At 35.8% G+C, this 16,996-nt stretch overlaps 1 protein-coding gene across 1 annotated transcript; it reads left to right on the plus strand.

Moving 5' to 3' along the window:
- Positions 1 to 255: 255 nt before the first annotated feature.
- Positions 256 to 12,866, plus strand: LOC113077425 (amyloid-beta A4 precursor protein-binding family B member 2-like). The gene is given in 10 exon segments (XM_026249839.1): positions 256 to 423; positions 1,489 to 1,616; positions 4,721 to 4,726; positions 5,458 to 5,572; positions 5,802 to 5,889; positions 5,973 to 6,011; positions 6,014 to 6,055; positions 7,378 to 7,493; positions 7,626 to 7,804; positions 8,900 to 12,866. Coding segments are annotated over 10 exon segments (831 nt in total). The 5' UTR covers positions 256 to 309; the 3' UTR covers positions 8,904 to 12,866.
- Positions 12,867 to 16,996: the final 4,130 nt, after the last annotated feature.

Consider the following 16,996-nt stretch of genomic DNA (forward strand, 5'->3'; position numbering starts at 1 on the left):
ACTAATGGTAACATCAGCTATTCTTAGAAGATGGAATGTGAAAATGTAAGAGGTGTTTCCTCAGTCTAGTTTGTCTCACTATAGAGAAGTAAGATATGAGACATAATGGAATGTGTGTAATAGATAAACACAATACTATATTACTGGGCTTGTTCTTTTGCGAGTTGTTTTGTTATGCCTTATGTCGTATATATTTGCTGCGCTCTTCATTTTCATCGTGTGTAGCTGTTGTCCCGTAGTCTTTGTGATTGATCAGTGGGTTTCTGTTTATTACAGTGTTTTGCTGTGCGCTCTCTCGGCTGGGTAGAGATGGCTGAGGAGGATCTGGCTCCGGGTAAAAGCAGCGTCGCTGTTAACAACTGCATCCGTCAACTGTCCTACTGCAAGAATGATATACGAGACACTGTGGGCATCTGGGGAGAGGTGAGAGACCGCTTCACCCTATCTCACACACACACACACATACTAACAAGATTTACAAGAGCCAATGCTGGTGGACCAGTTTTACAACCAGCTAGACCAGCACTATAGTCTAAACACAGGAAGGCACATATAATACCAACTCATGCAAAAATACACACAATGTTTCTAAACGTCATTTTGAAAAAGGGAAGGTAGAAACAGGGAGATAAGACCTAAAAGAGACAAGAAAGAATCAAAAGAAAAGAGGGAAAACTGAAAATGTCATGCAGAAAAATAGAAGAGGAAGAGGAAGAAAGCGAGTTTAATGTGTTGTGACAGGACACAGCCTCTGTTCTCCTCCTGCCTTTTATTTTCTGATCTGATCATTTATTCATTACTTTCAACACACATACAAGCACAGGCATCCTTAGAGCTCATAGTAGCTTGTGACATTGATTCTAAAACCCAGCGAGTTGCTGTATTTTAAGGCATCACAGGTGCACCTTTTCTTTGGTCAAATTCCAAGGCAGCATTGCATTTATTCTTCATGGAAAAATTCATTGAAAAGTGTGGAGCAGGAGAAATATTGGTTATAATATTTTATCCAATACTCAAAGCATCAATGATTTGACAATCAAGTTGACAATTTTGACAAATAGCTAACAATATTACCTGTACCTAATTGTTTATCAAGTATCATTTTATCAGCATGTTAGACATCACTCAGTAGTCAACTTGCAGTGCGCTTTGTTTGAGATGACATGAATTATAAAATACATTTCATTCAATACAAAAAAATAGGTTATTTGAATGTGCTTTTTTTGCATGCATTTTCTGCTTTTGATAGTGTGATGTTTTTAACTGAGCAACAGCTAAGGAGCTACTGTGTGCTCTTTTTGTACTGTGCTAGTTGCAAGAAATTACACATACATTCAGTACTAAAAAACATAGTTTTAAAATATTCAGTGCTATTTTTGTGATGCCTATGAAGGCAGCTGTCTATGAAGGCAGTGGATGGCAAGAAAGCTCAGAAGGTTTTGAAAGGAAACCCTTCTAATACGAACACTCTTGTGCGTGTGTGTCCAGGGGAAGGATATGTACCTCATTTTGGAGAATAACATGCTGAATCTGGTTGACCCGATGGATCGAAGCGTTCTACACTCTCAGCCAATCGCAAGCATCCGTGTGTGGGGCGTCGGGCGTGATAATGGAAGGTATGCACTGGTTGGGTTAGTTAAGGAAAACATGGTAAATGATGAAGGGTGTATGAAATGGTTTAATAAATGACAGAGATAAACCGAAACAAAACTGAATGATTAATAAGTTAACTCACTCTGTATTTATGAAAGTGTGGGAAATGTTCCTAAAATGCTTTTGGAAAACCACACAGATGGGTTGAAGCGATTTTATAAGAGTTAAACATTACAGCTTTCAGCTGCCATAAACATCATCAGAGTTTTATTTACGTGGAGCTAATTTTCTACTTTGCTGATCCTGTTCGGCTGACTGGTGGTCTATCAACACTAATAATGTTTAATCTCTGTGACCCACTGAATGTTGGCTCGAAGCTCTGCACTGTTTTAGATTAAGCAGTTTCTGCCTAGTTAAATCAGATCAATATTTTCAAAAATCAAACTGACCGACAAAAGATGTTGAATGGATGTACATTTTATCATTAAAATCCTTTTTTTTACTGAAGTGAAGTTCTTTTTATCAATTAAAAAAATAATTATTATATCTCAGTATTTTTTCACCCTTTCAAATTTTCAGATGGCTTTCTAAAAGTGTACTTTTTTCAGCCAGTGTTGCAAAGTATTTTAAAAACATTAAATGTAAAAAACTCAAAATGGACAAAATGCAAGAACTTAGAGTAAAAGTCATCAATAGATGTTTTCCTCACCGTTTTTCCAATAAATAATCATTATGGAGGAATTATGATCTTTATTTTCATATATATGCACCAATATTAAAAAGACATAGTAATAAATATCAGTATTTAATAGAAAAGCAGTATTTATTAGTTTTTTGTTAGAACATTTAAATATTCTAAAAGAGAATTGTGTACACATTTTAAGTGGTAATGGTAATAGTTTAAACTGACAGTTGTCTTATGCACAGAACATTTCTTAATTTTATATCACTAGCAAAATCATCAGCAATATATTGCGACTGTTGAGTGTAGAATATGCATGAAGCACGTGCCGTGAATTCTTCACAGTTCATTTTAATTAGAGATTTTAGATCTGCAAGCGTCAGCATTTCTGCACCTGTGACTTTCCTCATGTGCTCGTTATCTATGAAACTCTGCAAGAGATGTCTCTGTTAATGTATTCTGATATCGAGACACTCCTCCGGTCCCTTCAAGCGAAAGGTCACTATATAATGATTCTGGATTAAAGAAGTCACCCTGTGAAAGGAGGACAGAATAAAAGATTGATGATAGAGAGAGTGCTAATTGAAAGTTTAATCCAGTGTTATAGGTGCTGTCGGTATGTGAAGAGTGTTTGTGAGGTCATCCAAAAGTTGCATATGAATCTCTCACACACTAAAGAGCTTTCTTGCTTTAGTCCCAGAAGAGCTGACTGGTTTTGTGTGTTAGTGAGTGTGTTGTGAATGATGCAGGGGTGGAATGCAGCATACTTCATCAGGGATGCTGAATCACAGTTTTGCCTCACTGAGTGTAAGCCAGTACCACATTCTGACCAGTAGATGGCACTCTTCATATTCTCTAAACTGGAATCATGTGCTTTAGGCAGTCTTTTTTTTGGGGGGGGGGGGGGGGGGGGATTTATTGTGTAGTCCGCAGGTGTGACGTATGTGTTTGCATATGATATAATTGTCCTCCTATGCTAATACACCACTAATCCCATCAGTAAAATTTTTCCTCCCAAGACCCTGGAGGAGGTTACCGTAGCGACAAGCGAAACGAGAGGGGGAGGGTAAAAGGAATGCTGGGATTGGATGGAAAGAGAGAGAGCGAAAATGAGAAGCGGATAAAAAAAGAGAGAGATTGAGTGTAGAGAGGTGCGTTGCAATTTTTCAACCGAGCAGAGGATGAGACGAGGAGGTGAAAATCTGTAGAAGAGGGGTATGGCATAATGTTAAAACAGGGAAAAACGCATGAATTAATAGATGTGAGTATTTTTCTCTTTTTCCTGTCCATCGTTTTTCATTATTACTCTGTAATTCACCTAATTTTTGATAGTACCCATCAAATACATTTAATCCATATTTTCTACAGCATGGCATTTGTTGTTTAGTAGTTTTCAGTTGAAGTATGTACTGGAGTGAGATGGGAGGAATACTAGGACTGTGAGAAGGTGGAGTGGGTGGAATTTCTCCAGATGGTGTGAATGAGGAGGAGGAGGAGGAGGAGATTTCAGTAGAGAATTGTGGATGCACTGTATGTGTTGTCATTGACTATGGTGAGGATCGTATTGTGGAGTACTGTGTGTTCGTTTATTAAAGTAGGTCACAGCAAGATCTTCACGTCACTAAACAGGTTACATTTGAAAGAGACTGCAACTTCCTTGCATGTTCCCTCAGATCGGATCCTCTGATACCATCCCACACATCTACACAAACTAGAACACATGCCTTTTTTTCAAATTCCTATGGGGAACCTCTGGTTCTGTTCTCAGTCCATTAACATTGTTACCTGTACCTCCTTGTAGTTTCTCCTTGACCCTCCAGCACATTTTCCAGTTGAATGCTGCTGAGGTGCTGTTAAAAAGCCCATTTTTAACAGGTTTTGAAACAGCCTGGGGTTCATCTTGGACATTATTGAGTGCATTCAGTTCATCTGGTTTTATTCTCTTTCTCTCTCAGTCTGTTAAATCTCTAATTATCACACTGTTACATATTCATGTTTCTTACTGGCTGCACACTGAATCTCATGTTTTAAGGTGTTACATACATCATGATAAATGTCTGAATTCATTTGTCACACCTACTGGTCTCATTTTCTCTCTCTTCCCTCTTATTTTCTGATTCTTTCATACATGCTTATTATTGGGGCTTGGATTTGATTTGCTAAAATCTCCCCACAGCATGTTCCAGCCATTGTCTTTGAGATACGCATCCTGCCATTAGTAATGCTCTGAAATAACTATACACATCAGAACATGTTTCTGTCAATCCTTCATAATACATATGTTTTTGCATTAAATTGAGTGTAACAGTTTTATGTTAAAAACCGTTCTTGTGAATGATTTATGCAGGAATTTGTTTGGCTTGTTTTCATTAATGGGCTTCATTGTGTGTATTTTCTCATAATGTTTTTTTATTATCTTTTACTTGACTGCTTTCCGGGACTCAGAGAGAGGTAAATTGATTTACCCTTTTATTACTTGTAATCTCATCATAGCCTTTTTGTAGACTCTTCCTGGACATTTTGTTCATTATAGTTTATTTTTAGCAGAAATGATAAAGAATGTGTGTAATACAGCTGAAGGTGTAAGTTTAGAGACACTCATTTATCTTAGATAGCCACGTGCACCTGCATATAGTAGTTGATGTGTGTGCATTTTTATACATGGTTATATTTACACCATTTTTTGTTTGCCTCAAATGTGACTGTCTCTGTTAGTGCAGTTCTTTGCATAGAAATATACACAAACTCACATTGACAACTCTTTTTGTTTATAATCATGTGTCTGTTTATCTGCATTGTTTATTGATGAAATATGGTTGTTTTCATTAAAGAAATAAAAAAATGTGCTCAAAGTCAACATGAAATCAAAGTGGACTCTTACTTTCAAAATGCTCATTACTTTTCTTATTGTCCACTTTTTTTCCAAATAAAATATAATTGTCTTCATATTTATTTCATAAAACTAAAATCATTCCTTTGACCTCTCGACTTGGTATGTAACTTTTTGGGGTCCAATCGTTTTCCTATGGACAAAATAAAATGATGCCCTAGTTCATTTTTTTTTACCTATACTTTTTGGAAATATGACAGATTATGTGAATTATATGGGTTATAAACTGTGTTTTTAAACAGCTGCTTAAATATAAGTTTAAACTTGTTTCATTTTAATTGTGTGCATGCAGGGATTTTGCATATGTAGCGCGAGATAAGGACACCCGGATATTAAAATGCCATGTGTTCCGCTGTGACACCCCTGCCAAAGCCATCGCCACCAGTCTGCACGAAATCTGCTCCAGGGTGAGAACTGCACACTACACAAACAACATCCAACACAAAGTTATCCTAAACGGCCCATTCAAACTGTAAAATGCAAAAACTATATTAGATTGCAGAGAAAACCACTGATAGTCTTAAGTCTGTGTGTAAGGATAAAATACAGCTGAGAAGGAAGAAACCGGGTTCAGGTTCTGATTAGGCGGCTGATTTAGGGCAGGGAGTTTAATGAGTTTCGATTTCTGTGTAATAGATCATGGCAGAGCGCAAGAATGCCAAAGCTATGGCTGGAGGATCACTACAGGACAGAACACATTCTGGGCTCGACGTCCCGCTACAAGGTAACACAGCATGCTTATATGTGTGTTTCTTCTTTGTTGAATAGAAGGTGTGTGTTAATGTGTGTGCTGTCTGTTACCCTTAGCAGAGTTCCCCACACCGAAGACTGAACTGGTGCAGAAGTTCCAGTGTTATATGTTGGCATGATGCCGGTTGCCAGACCTATAGGTGAGCAATCACACTCATTTGTAGTATTTCACTCTTTTCATGTGCTCTCTCATTTTCTCCTATCTTCTTATTCCCTGTCAGTGTTTTTGATAATTTTCACAAAACTTCCTTGACCCCCAGATTAGTTTGTTGAATATCTGAATATGCAACGTCGAAAGAAAGAACCGAGCCTCTGCTTAAAAAAAAAAGGTTTTATTGTAGCTTTATGCATTCTTTTATTATCAACACTTTAATATGGGTAGGTTTAATTAAAAAAGCAATATTTTGAACAAAAAGGTTAGAGAAATCATGTTTTTGTCAGGCTAAGTACAGGTTGGATTCAGAACGATGATCAAAACATAGATAGAGTTTATTGCTTCCAGCAACACATCCAAAGCTTCACAGTCCTATAGCACTTCCTGACATTTCATTCAGTAACATTATGTAAATTTGATTTATTTGCTTTTTAATGTGTGATTGCGTTAATTTTACATATGCATGTGCATTAACATACCGATCACTTTTTTCTGCTGTTTCTTCACCTCTTACCATATAAAAGCCAAAAAACTGAAAGATGGAAAATTCAGTCCATGGCAGAGAAAGAGTTAATAATATGATTATGCATATATTTATACTTTTCTTCACATTTAACTCAATCTTCCCAGAATACTCAATATTTAAATACAATCTTCCCAGAATTCTGGAATTTCTGAATAAATTGGTCATAAAATTTCATATGATCTTAAAAAAAGTCTAACAACAATCTGCTTAAACTAACAAAAAATGCCTTTTTGTTTTTATTAAAAAAGCAATGTAAGCTTTCGCAAAAAAAAAGTATGTAAATCTGCTGGTTGATCTTCCACCAAATCAGCCATGCACAACTGTCAGACATTTGGCACTTTTAGTACAGTGATATTATTGAGATGTCTTGTGTGCATTGCTCTCTTGAGATCAAGCTTTTGTATCCCTTTCCAGCTTTATGTAAGTCAACATTTCTGTGTTTGGAGAGCTCTTTTTCTGGGATGGTTCATTTCAGACAAAGTGTCTTGTGAATAGCGAACATTGCAACCATTGTTTTATAGGGCAAGGTGAGTCTGACCTCCAATCTGGTCTCATTGATTGGACTCCAGGTTAGATGTCTCCCGACTCCGGTTAGGTTTTGGGGAGATCACTTCCAGCTTACATTTAAGCAGAGTGTGTTTGTCTACTGATGCGACTTAGCTGAAGATCAGGTCTAATATTATGGCTAGTTTATGGCGAAATCCAGATAAAGTCAAAAGGTTTGCATAGCTTTTCTTGGCCCCATACATGCTTTTAAAAGGTCAGATGTCACTGTTTTCTAGGCATGGACGTTCTCAACGGTGCAATAGACAGTTTGATGACATCATCCATCCGAGAAGACTGGATTCCTGTGAAACTGAATGTAGCAGACGCAACAGTCACAGTCATCAAAGAAAAGGCAGTTACACATCCTTTCATCTCATAAACCTAATAACATCCTGCCAGAGTAGCTGTGTTTTACTAAAGTACAACTTCTTGTGTCTAGATCTTTTGACTCATGTATGATTCTTGGTGTCAAAACCTAAATTAGGAGGAAGAGGAGGTCCTAGTGGAGTGTCGTGTGCGCTTTCTGTCATTCATGGGCGTTGGGAAAGATGTGCATTCATTTGCATTCATCATGGACTCTGGGAACCAGCACTTTGAGTGTCATGTGTTTTGGTGTGATCCCAACGCTGGCAGTGTGTCAGAGGCTGTTCAGGCAGTGGCATGGTGAGTTATAACACCAGACATACACTTCTCCACCACATCAAATGTAAATGGGCACTATAGATTTATAATGAAACCAAATTAATGTCATGGCCAGAGATGGACAATATAGCTGCAAAAATTATATCTCAGAAATGTTCAGCCTATTGAATGAATATCCAGTTATGGAAAAATGAAGAGACCAGTTGAAAAGTCTCAGTTTCATATTGATTTACTGGATTACTAGGTATTGGTTTGAGTAAAATAATCTGTTTTATACTATAAAGGTCTGATAACATTTATCTAAAAAAATATATATGGTCATTTAGACCATTATTTCCCAAAAAATGACAATTGGTCAAAATAAGATGTTTCATTTGTTGTGATTTTGAAAATCAGGGTTATTTCACCAAATATTGATTTGTTAACTCTTCTCAAAGTAAAACACTGGTATTGTTGTTTAAAAATAAATATAAACATGGCATCATTTTTGTTATTTTGACCAATCGTCAATTTATGCTCTAAATGACAACATTTTTATTTTAAAAAATGTGAAGAAATGTCATCAGTACTTTACAGAATAAAACAAAAATATTTTTTTTTTACTCAAACACATATCTATAAATCATAAATCTGCAGAAAGTAGGAATTTTCAAACGGTCTCTGTTTTTTCCATAGCTGAATATGTATAGTTTGCGGTCAGTAATAATTTTTTTGAGAAATGGATTTTATTAGGGTAGTATGCATTAAATCAAACGTGACAATAAAGACATTTACTAACACACGATAATAATAGGAAATGTTTCTTGAAAATAAATAAATAATTTTCAAAAACTGTATATTCACTGCCATTCATATATATATATTTGAATAAATATTAATAACAGTACATGGCTATAAATAGCTGCCTTAAGAAAATGTAATAAAATACAGTGCATTCTGGAAGTATTCAGAACCCCTTCACTTGTTTCAGTTTTGTAATGTTGCTGCCTGATATTACAATCATTTCAATTAATTTAATACATTTTCTGCTTATTATCATATTTCATGTTGAATTTCAAAATAAGACCTTAACCGGCCAAGCCTGTTTCTTTTCATTTTTTCTTCTTTTCTGTGCAGTTGAGGTATCAGAAGTGTCTGGTGGCACGGCCTCCGTCTCAGAAAGCCTGCTCACAGGCACCTCCTGCTGATTCAGTCACACGCCGTGTCTCCACCAGCGTCAAACGTGGAGTTCTGTCCCTCATCGACACGCTCAAACAGAAGAGACCGGTCACTGAGCTCAACCAGTGATCTGACACACGAGCACGCACACTCACCGTCACGCTCTGCATGCTTAAACTATCAGAATGTCCTGTACATACCTGTCCAGTCACATGATGGAGATGAAGAAGAACTCGAGGGTGAAAACAGTCCGTAAGAAATCTACAAGAAATTATGAAATGAGCAGATGCCAAGAAAATACACTGACATACACCTAGTCCACTATCTAAAAGCCTGTCTGTTCCGTCACCAGTATGTCCGTCATGTGTATATCTGCATGGGAAGCCACGCCACTCCGGCATGACTGAAACCAACAGGCTCCGCCCATCTAGAAGAACCACCCTATCTGGACAAAGCCTGCTTAAAGAGATTTGTGCAATTCAACAGAACAAACACGGCTGCTACACTCAACAGAGCTTCTTCATAACCGTTGCATGAGCATAAGTGTGTGCGGGTGTGTAGAGGAGCTTGATGCTGCTTCATTTGCTAAAGGATGTTCAGAAGTGTCATAAAAGCTATTTTTTGTATCATTCTTTATCATCCCGAGAGAAGAATGGCTGGATGAGAGGAACTGTGCTCTGTGTTCCATTCAAAGTTGGATGATGGACTTCCTGCTAGATATGTTCTGGACAAGGTGCTCCAGTGTTCAGTGTTCAAAAGATGAGTTGTAAAGATGCGGTAACGGCAATATTTTGGCGACATTTCAGTCCGTCGCTAATTGTCAGTAGTGCAGCGACGTATGAAGCACAACTTGCATAAAAGTCACCTTCATACCAAGCTACTATTGGTCAACACAGTAAATTCATATCAACAATTTAGATACCTATTGGAACAAAGATAAATGTGACCGCACCTTAAGGCAACAGAACAACACTACATTAGCAGTGCATTTGTTCAGTGTCAACAATGAAGTCTTCTAGCATCCAAAGGATAATAAATGGCACAATGCAATGCGCAAGTTGGAAGTTCGACTTCAAGTAATGTTCCTTTGCACTTTTCAATGTAGGAAATTCAATTTTTTTTAGATTAACATTGTGGCTTCCACCAAATGATTTAGTTTTCTTCAAGAATCTCTGCTGACACGTTCATCTTCACCTGAAGTTGATGAGGAGGCTTGGAAAAGATGCCAATATGAAAAGAACAACAGACATCCCATAGACTTGCTCTGCATTGACACAGCTGGAAGGACAACACCTGTTCAGTGTGTAGATGTAAAGTTTGAATGTGCTTTTATATTTCCAATGTGAAATTGCCTTTTTTTTGTTTGTTTTTTTGAAAGAGAATGTTGAGGAAGAGAACTGAATTACTCATGGAGAGAAATACAGGAGGCGGGAATAACTTTGCCTAGAGTAAGACGCTTCAGTCGTGTCAATTCTGCTTTGAACCCCAGCGTAGTGCTTGCTTCCTCCAGAGGCTCTCCAGTGACTGAAAGTCAAAAATACCCGACTAATAGGAACTATCTCCAGCACATCCAAGTTAGTGAAAAATGTCTATAAAGAGCTATTTCAGTTCCAGCATCCATCCATGTCTCATCCGTGGCTCTACATGTCCTGGTTGTGCTTCACAAAGGTTTTTTTTTAACCTATTCTGGCGTACCACCTGTAATCCTAGACTTACCCTTTCTTTCACAAGGGTTTTGAAGAGTCACTTATGTGTGTACATATAGTATCTATATATAGCAAACATCATATCATAAGGCTTTATTTTTCAAATTTCAGAAACTTTTATTTGGTTTCTGTTTATTTTGATCATACTTGCCTCGGCATGTCTCTTGACCTCGTTTATTCTGGCCATACTGTAAAAATAATCATGTATGTGTTGTAGATAAACCAACTGATGAAACAAAGAAAAGAAGAAGAGTGAAAGATGGTAGAGATTGTGAATACAAATTTATTTAATGGTCATTTTTAGGAGAGCTAGCTCTAGGGGAGGAGATGTGAACTTTTAAGTGTCTATCTATGCATTCTTTTCGCTCTGAGGAAGATTTGAGAAGAAAAAAAGACACATTGCCTTGCATGTCCTGCGACAATTTAAGAAGAAAAACTGTACTGAACAGAAATGATATTTTTTATTTTATTTATTCTATTTTATATCGGTATATACTGGTTTCATTGTGATGTATCATATGCTTAGACGTGTATTGAACAACAAATCAAACAAGAAATGTCAATTCAAATCACTGTACAGTTACTCTGGTGACCCTCAAAGAGCCGTGTATCTCAGACGCTGACTGCCATCATAACATATTTGAGAGGCCTTGTAGGACCTTTACATTCTGCCCAAACCAACATTAGACGTAGGCATAGGTTAGTATACAATATATGTTCAAAAGTATGTCTGGATATTTGACTATTACATTCGCAACAGGTGCATAAAATCAAACAATCAAACTCCTTTTGGACGCTTCACTCACATGATGCATTTTAAAAAATGTGGCACCAAACGTAGGCTCTCAAGACACATTTCTAAGTGTTTTATTTATATAGCGCTTTATGCTATACAGATTGTTTTAAATCAGATTTAAAATGAAAGCAGATCTCAAAAGATAATAGTGATTATTTAGTTGAAAACAGCTTTAGTTGATTCCGTTTGGTTCAATAACTGTGTAAAGTCCATGAATTATAGCTTGAGGCATTTTAAAAACACGGTGCCCATGCACGAGACACTAAGAAAACAGTGAGACGTGGCTAGTGCATATTTACAATAGCAAAACAATTATAGAGTCTTGCATTGAAACATTTTTAGCATAAAATATTAAGTAGAATGTATTAAGGCTGCACAATTAATCAATGTATAATTTACATTTTAGGCTTAATACTATAGAAAAAGCACAATGTTTTCAGTCTGAGTGTTTTCAGCTTGTTTATTTTCTTAAGAAAATACAGCACGCAGTTGCATTAAACAGTGGTATAAACATCATTCAGTGTAAATTCAGATAAATTCTATAATTGCAATTACAATTTCAAGGGAATAATCAACAATTAGGATTTTTGTCATAATTGTGCAGCCCTAGGATGTATATACTGTCCAATTAATGGTTTGTATGATTTATATCATATCAGGCATCCATTTGGTCATCTTGTGTATGTTCCAAAAAGTAAATTTAAACAAAATTACTCAACAGACACATTCATCAAGACTGTTCCAATCAGATTTTTACCAAAATTAGAGCACGTTAGTTTGGGCAGTATGTAGATGTTTAGGTAGCTCAACTAGAACCGTTTCTCCTGTATCCTGACCACACAAGGCCTCCGCGTTCACCCTGCAGCTTATCAGAGTTTGAGATGGTGAAATAAGTGTCATCTGTATTGAGATGGTAATATGACCTGATGCAAATCAATCTGCCTGGGTACTGCACCCCATCAGTCTCCCCCTCTTATTATCTGTTGCAGCTTTGAAGAAGTGCATGATGGGTTTTTTTTTCATGTGAATTTCACTCTGTGATGTTGGGTCTTACACAGCTCACTGTTTTCTTTTGAATTTTTTTTCGCAGTTTGTTTCAAAATGAATTCAGTGGCAACTGGCAAAGTCAGCTGTGATGCGCAAAACCGGAAAGAGGGAGGAGGCTTATGGGTAATGTAGTCCATTACAATAATTCAGCGTAGAATCATCGTTCTCATGTTAGCCAAGAGTAGTGAATCACTCTGATCGACGATTATCAGGGGAAACCTCATCACAAGGTTTAACAAACTGAGAATTAACACTACTTGTGAAATACACTCAAACACACATTTATGTGGAAACATTGGCTTTCTCTGCTCTACACTAATTTGTACACCATATAAATGTAAAATGTTGTGAAAATAAATGGCATATCACAAAATACATTAAGTGTTTCTGGCTGTTCCTTAATTTGATAAATTGTAGTCTGTTAGTAAGAGATGGCTCAGTGAGCTATTGAATGTTTTTTAAATTTTAAAATTGTTGTGGTGAAATCTGCTTAGGGGGTGGACCTTCATGCTTTGCATTTCTCAAAAAATCATATGTTTTGTACTAGTAAAATTGTACACATTGGATATTCATAGTTTACAGTATTTTTTGTGCCAATAAAGCTCTAGTGGCATAATTACTAAAGTCACAATTAAATATATTTTCTTCCATATCATGACTTATTATTATATGATTATCAGAATAAATTAGGATGGAGACTTGGTTCTACCCATTGGTTGTTAGTTGGATGATGGAGGCAGACCGGCTGATATGTTTAAATCAGAGGTTTAATCCGATCAAACGTTGGGAGAAGTCAAACATTCGTCACCAGAGATGTTGTTTCACCAGAAGATTGAATTATGACATTTTGGTTAATAAGAAGCCTAATCAAAATTAATAAAAACAGTGAAAGGCAAACTCAGAATATGATGCAAACCTGCAATAATGGAATATTTTAAATGTTGGTGAAAGTTACTTTTAAAAGAAATTGCATTACAATATTGCGTTACTTCCTAAAAAAAGTAATTAATTACATTACTTAGTTACCTTTTATGTGTTACTTTTTCAGTCTGGGCAGGGCTTGCTTGTTTGTTTTTAATATTAAAATGATACTTTTGGTAAACATAAGCCCTTTCACACCAAATGAATAAATGAATAAGTCTCAGGCTGAAGAGAGAGTAAATTCACATCTGTACAATAGAACACAAAAGAACGTTCAACACACTTGCACAAATGATTATCTAGAGTCCTTTTTGCTTTTAGTATGGTTGAGTTGAATCATTGAAGGTCAGCACCAAAGACATTGGTTAATAAAATGGGATAAATATCTGTTATTTAACATTTAATTATTGCAGGTTTACATCACATTCTGAGTTGCATTTCACTGTTTTTATTCATTATGAGGAAAACTGAATCTGTTTCTGACGATCTCATTCATTAATCCATGTTGATGTGACAGTGACATCTTACTCCTGATTTCTCTCAACATGGGGACAGAAGAGCTGTTAATCAATAAATGGGGAAAAAGTAACTCGGATATTTTCTTGTAAATTAAAAAGTAATGCATTACTTTACTAGTTACTTGAAAAAAAGTAATCTGATTACGTATAACTCACGTTACTTGTATACGTTACCCCCCAACACTGTAAATGTCACAAACATCCTTATAAGAAATTAAGAAACTAAATATTGTTGTAATTAAATGAGATAGAAATGTGGTTTGAGCAGATAAATGGGAGGGAGAATCGGCTCTCTAGACAGGATTTCCTCCTTGTCTTCTGATTTGACGTCCTTTTTTTGGTTTGACAGACTCTCGTTCGAGACAAATGTCTGGACCTGTGTGTTGACCCGGGGTTCTGATGACAGGTGGAGTTATATATTAAATATATATATATATATATATATATATATATATATATATATATATATATATATATATATATATATATATATATATATATATATATATATATATATATATATATATATATTTGAAATAGAAATCTTTATTAATGTTTTTACTGCCACATTTGGTTAATTTAATGCATCATTGCCAAATAAAAGTATTAATTTCTTTAAAGAATATATATTATAATCTTACTGACCTAATTTTATTTAACCTGATTTTTATTTATTTATTCATTTAGCATTTCACAGTTATTTTACCATCAATGATTAATGGCAGATTGTGATAAAGAAAGCTTTTGGGGCCAATGTTCAATGAATTATTATTTAAATGTGATAATAAAAACAACAACAAACATGTGCAACTATCCATTGTGGTACAAAAGTGACAGCTAGCCCCAGTCTATATGCTGTATAAAGGGCAAAGGCAAGCTTTCACACCCACACACACACACACACACACACACACGAGAAGCTCCAGCCTTGTTTCTCTTGCAGTGTGTGGTCTTGTTGTGGATGCTAATGTGATCAGACACGTGTGTTCATTATTTAGTGTGAACCGGAGATACACTGCCAGTATTTAGGACAGCAATGCATCAAGCTCTGCACGAGAGCGGTGTGTGTGTGTGTGTGTGTGTGTGTGAGAGAGAGCTCTCATCAACTCTACTGGCACAGACACTTTCCTTCACGCTTGTTTAGATACAGACGCAGCATATGAATCCCAGCATGTCATCATAGCTGGTATAAGTCCCTTTATATATGTTACAAAACCTGTCATTTACAAATCATTTGATTTTCTCTCTTGCTTTCGTTCTCAACTCTTTTCATCACACGTTGTGACGTCAGCTGCCTGAGTTCTGAAAAACTTCTCTTCCTCATCGTCCCAACCCGGACTGACCAACCTGAGAAAAATATGAAGAGAGAGAGAGAGATGTTCATATCCATATCCATTTTCTCATAACTTAAACATTCACATAATCCTTCCCCAACTTGCTTTTGCGTGGATTAAATGCTGTTTCCATGGATACAGCAACTTTAAATCCTTACATTTAGTAATGTGTGACAGGAAAGACTTAATGCTTGGACAGTGTGTGTGTGTGTGTGTGTGTGTTTTGCTCTTCAGTCTGCGTTCTCAAGCACTGTCTATCTATCTATCTATCTATCTATGTATCTATCTATCTATCTATCTATCTATCTATCTATCTATCTATCTATCTATCTATCATCTTGATCAGTAATTTCGATTTTTCCTCACAAAACAGTAAACTAATGAGGTTGATGCTGAAATTCTTTCAAGTTAATAAATAAACTGTGATTACTAAGAAATATTCATTATATTGTCTCCATTAATTTAGCTTTTTTTACTGAAAAAAATCCTCATTTATAATTTGAAATTGAATTATGAATTAGTAAATTATTTTTGTACAGTAGAGAGAGAGAGAGAGAGAGAGAGAGAGAGAGAGACATGAATAAATGGATACAAAATAAGTTCAGTAAAGAGGGCAGAGAAATGAATAGAACCACATTTTGTTTTCTCATTCTCACTTTGAAAGAGTGTGAGTTTTAATTTATAGAAATTCTGTTTCTGTTGTATGATTAAAAAGGGAAATAAATGAGCAATGTAGCAAATACCCATTTTGATTTTTTATTTTATTTATTTTTTATTCTTAAACTTTTAAGTAGAAACTGGCTTCCACTGAAATCTTTTGGGCAATATGAGACATTGTTGAGATCATTTCTAAATCTCTTGAGTGCATTTTCCTCAGAAAATACTTTAGCAAAGGTCTCAACATGCTCTTCTGTTTACCTCATTGATGTCTAGGAGACACTCTTAAAAAAAATAAAAATAAAAGGGCAGACCTGCACATACCGACCTACAAAGGCTGTCCTCCACCTGACTGACTTCCTTTATAAGTCCCTCCTCCGCTCTTTTAATTGGTTATCTGGACTGGAACTTCCTGTCAAGGAAGTCACAGAGTATGACCACCACAAGAGCCATACACCTAAACTCACCATCAAACACATCAAAGTCAACACTGATATCAAGATCAAAGGGCAGATGTGAGTCATTTGCTGAGAACAGTAACAGCAGCTGTCAGTCAGGATCTCCTTCAGTAGAGAGACTCTGATACTGCAGAGGATAGTTATAATACAACAGCGTAATAAAGAAGAGTTAAAATGGGAAGCAAAAAATGCATCCATATACCCGACAGCAAAACTGATGGTGAGAGTTACAACAGCTTTGCTGAGAACTGAATTCAAAAATAGCTGGATTCCAACTCAGACTTGCTTTCTGAATTTTAAAAATGAATACAAATTGACTTTAAATAGAAATGATATTTTTTTTATTTAAATGAATCCCATCAGTTTTTAAAATGAAAATAATCAGCATTCAGGATGACTTTTAAAATATTCTTCCTTACAAAATGTTTGCAGAGGAAAATTTATTAATTTATGCATTAAAAGGTATTTATTATATTATTTAAAAATTGTTTACTATAGCTCTAAGATTTTCAAGAAAAAAAAATTACTATAAAAATGTTTTGCTCCTTTAATATATTGTATAATATGTTACATTGACTAGCTTAAGTCGGATTTGTATATACATTTAAATCATTTGTT

The sequence above is a fragment of the Carassius auratus genome, unplaced genomic scaffold (genome assembly GCF_003368295.1).
Source record: "Carassius auratus strain Wakin unplaced genomic scaffold, ASM336829v1 scaf_tig00022598, whole genome shotgun sequence".
Classification (NCBI taxonomy): Eukaryota; Metazoa; Chordata; class Actinopteri; order Cypriniformes; family Cyprinidae; genus Carassius; species Carassius auratus.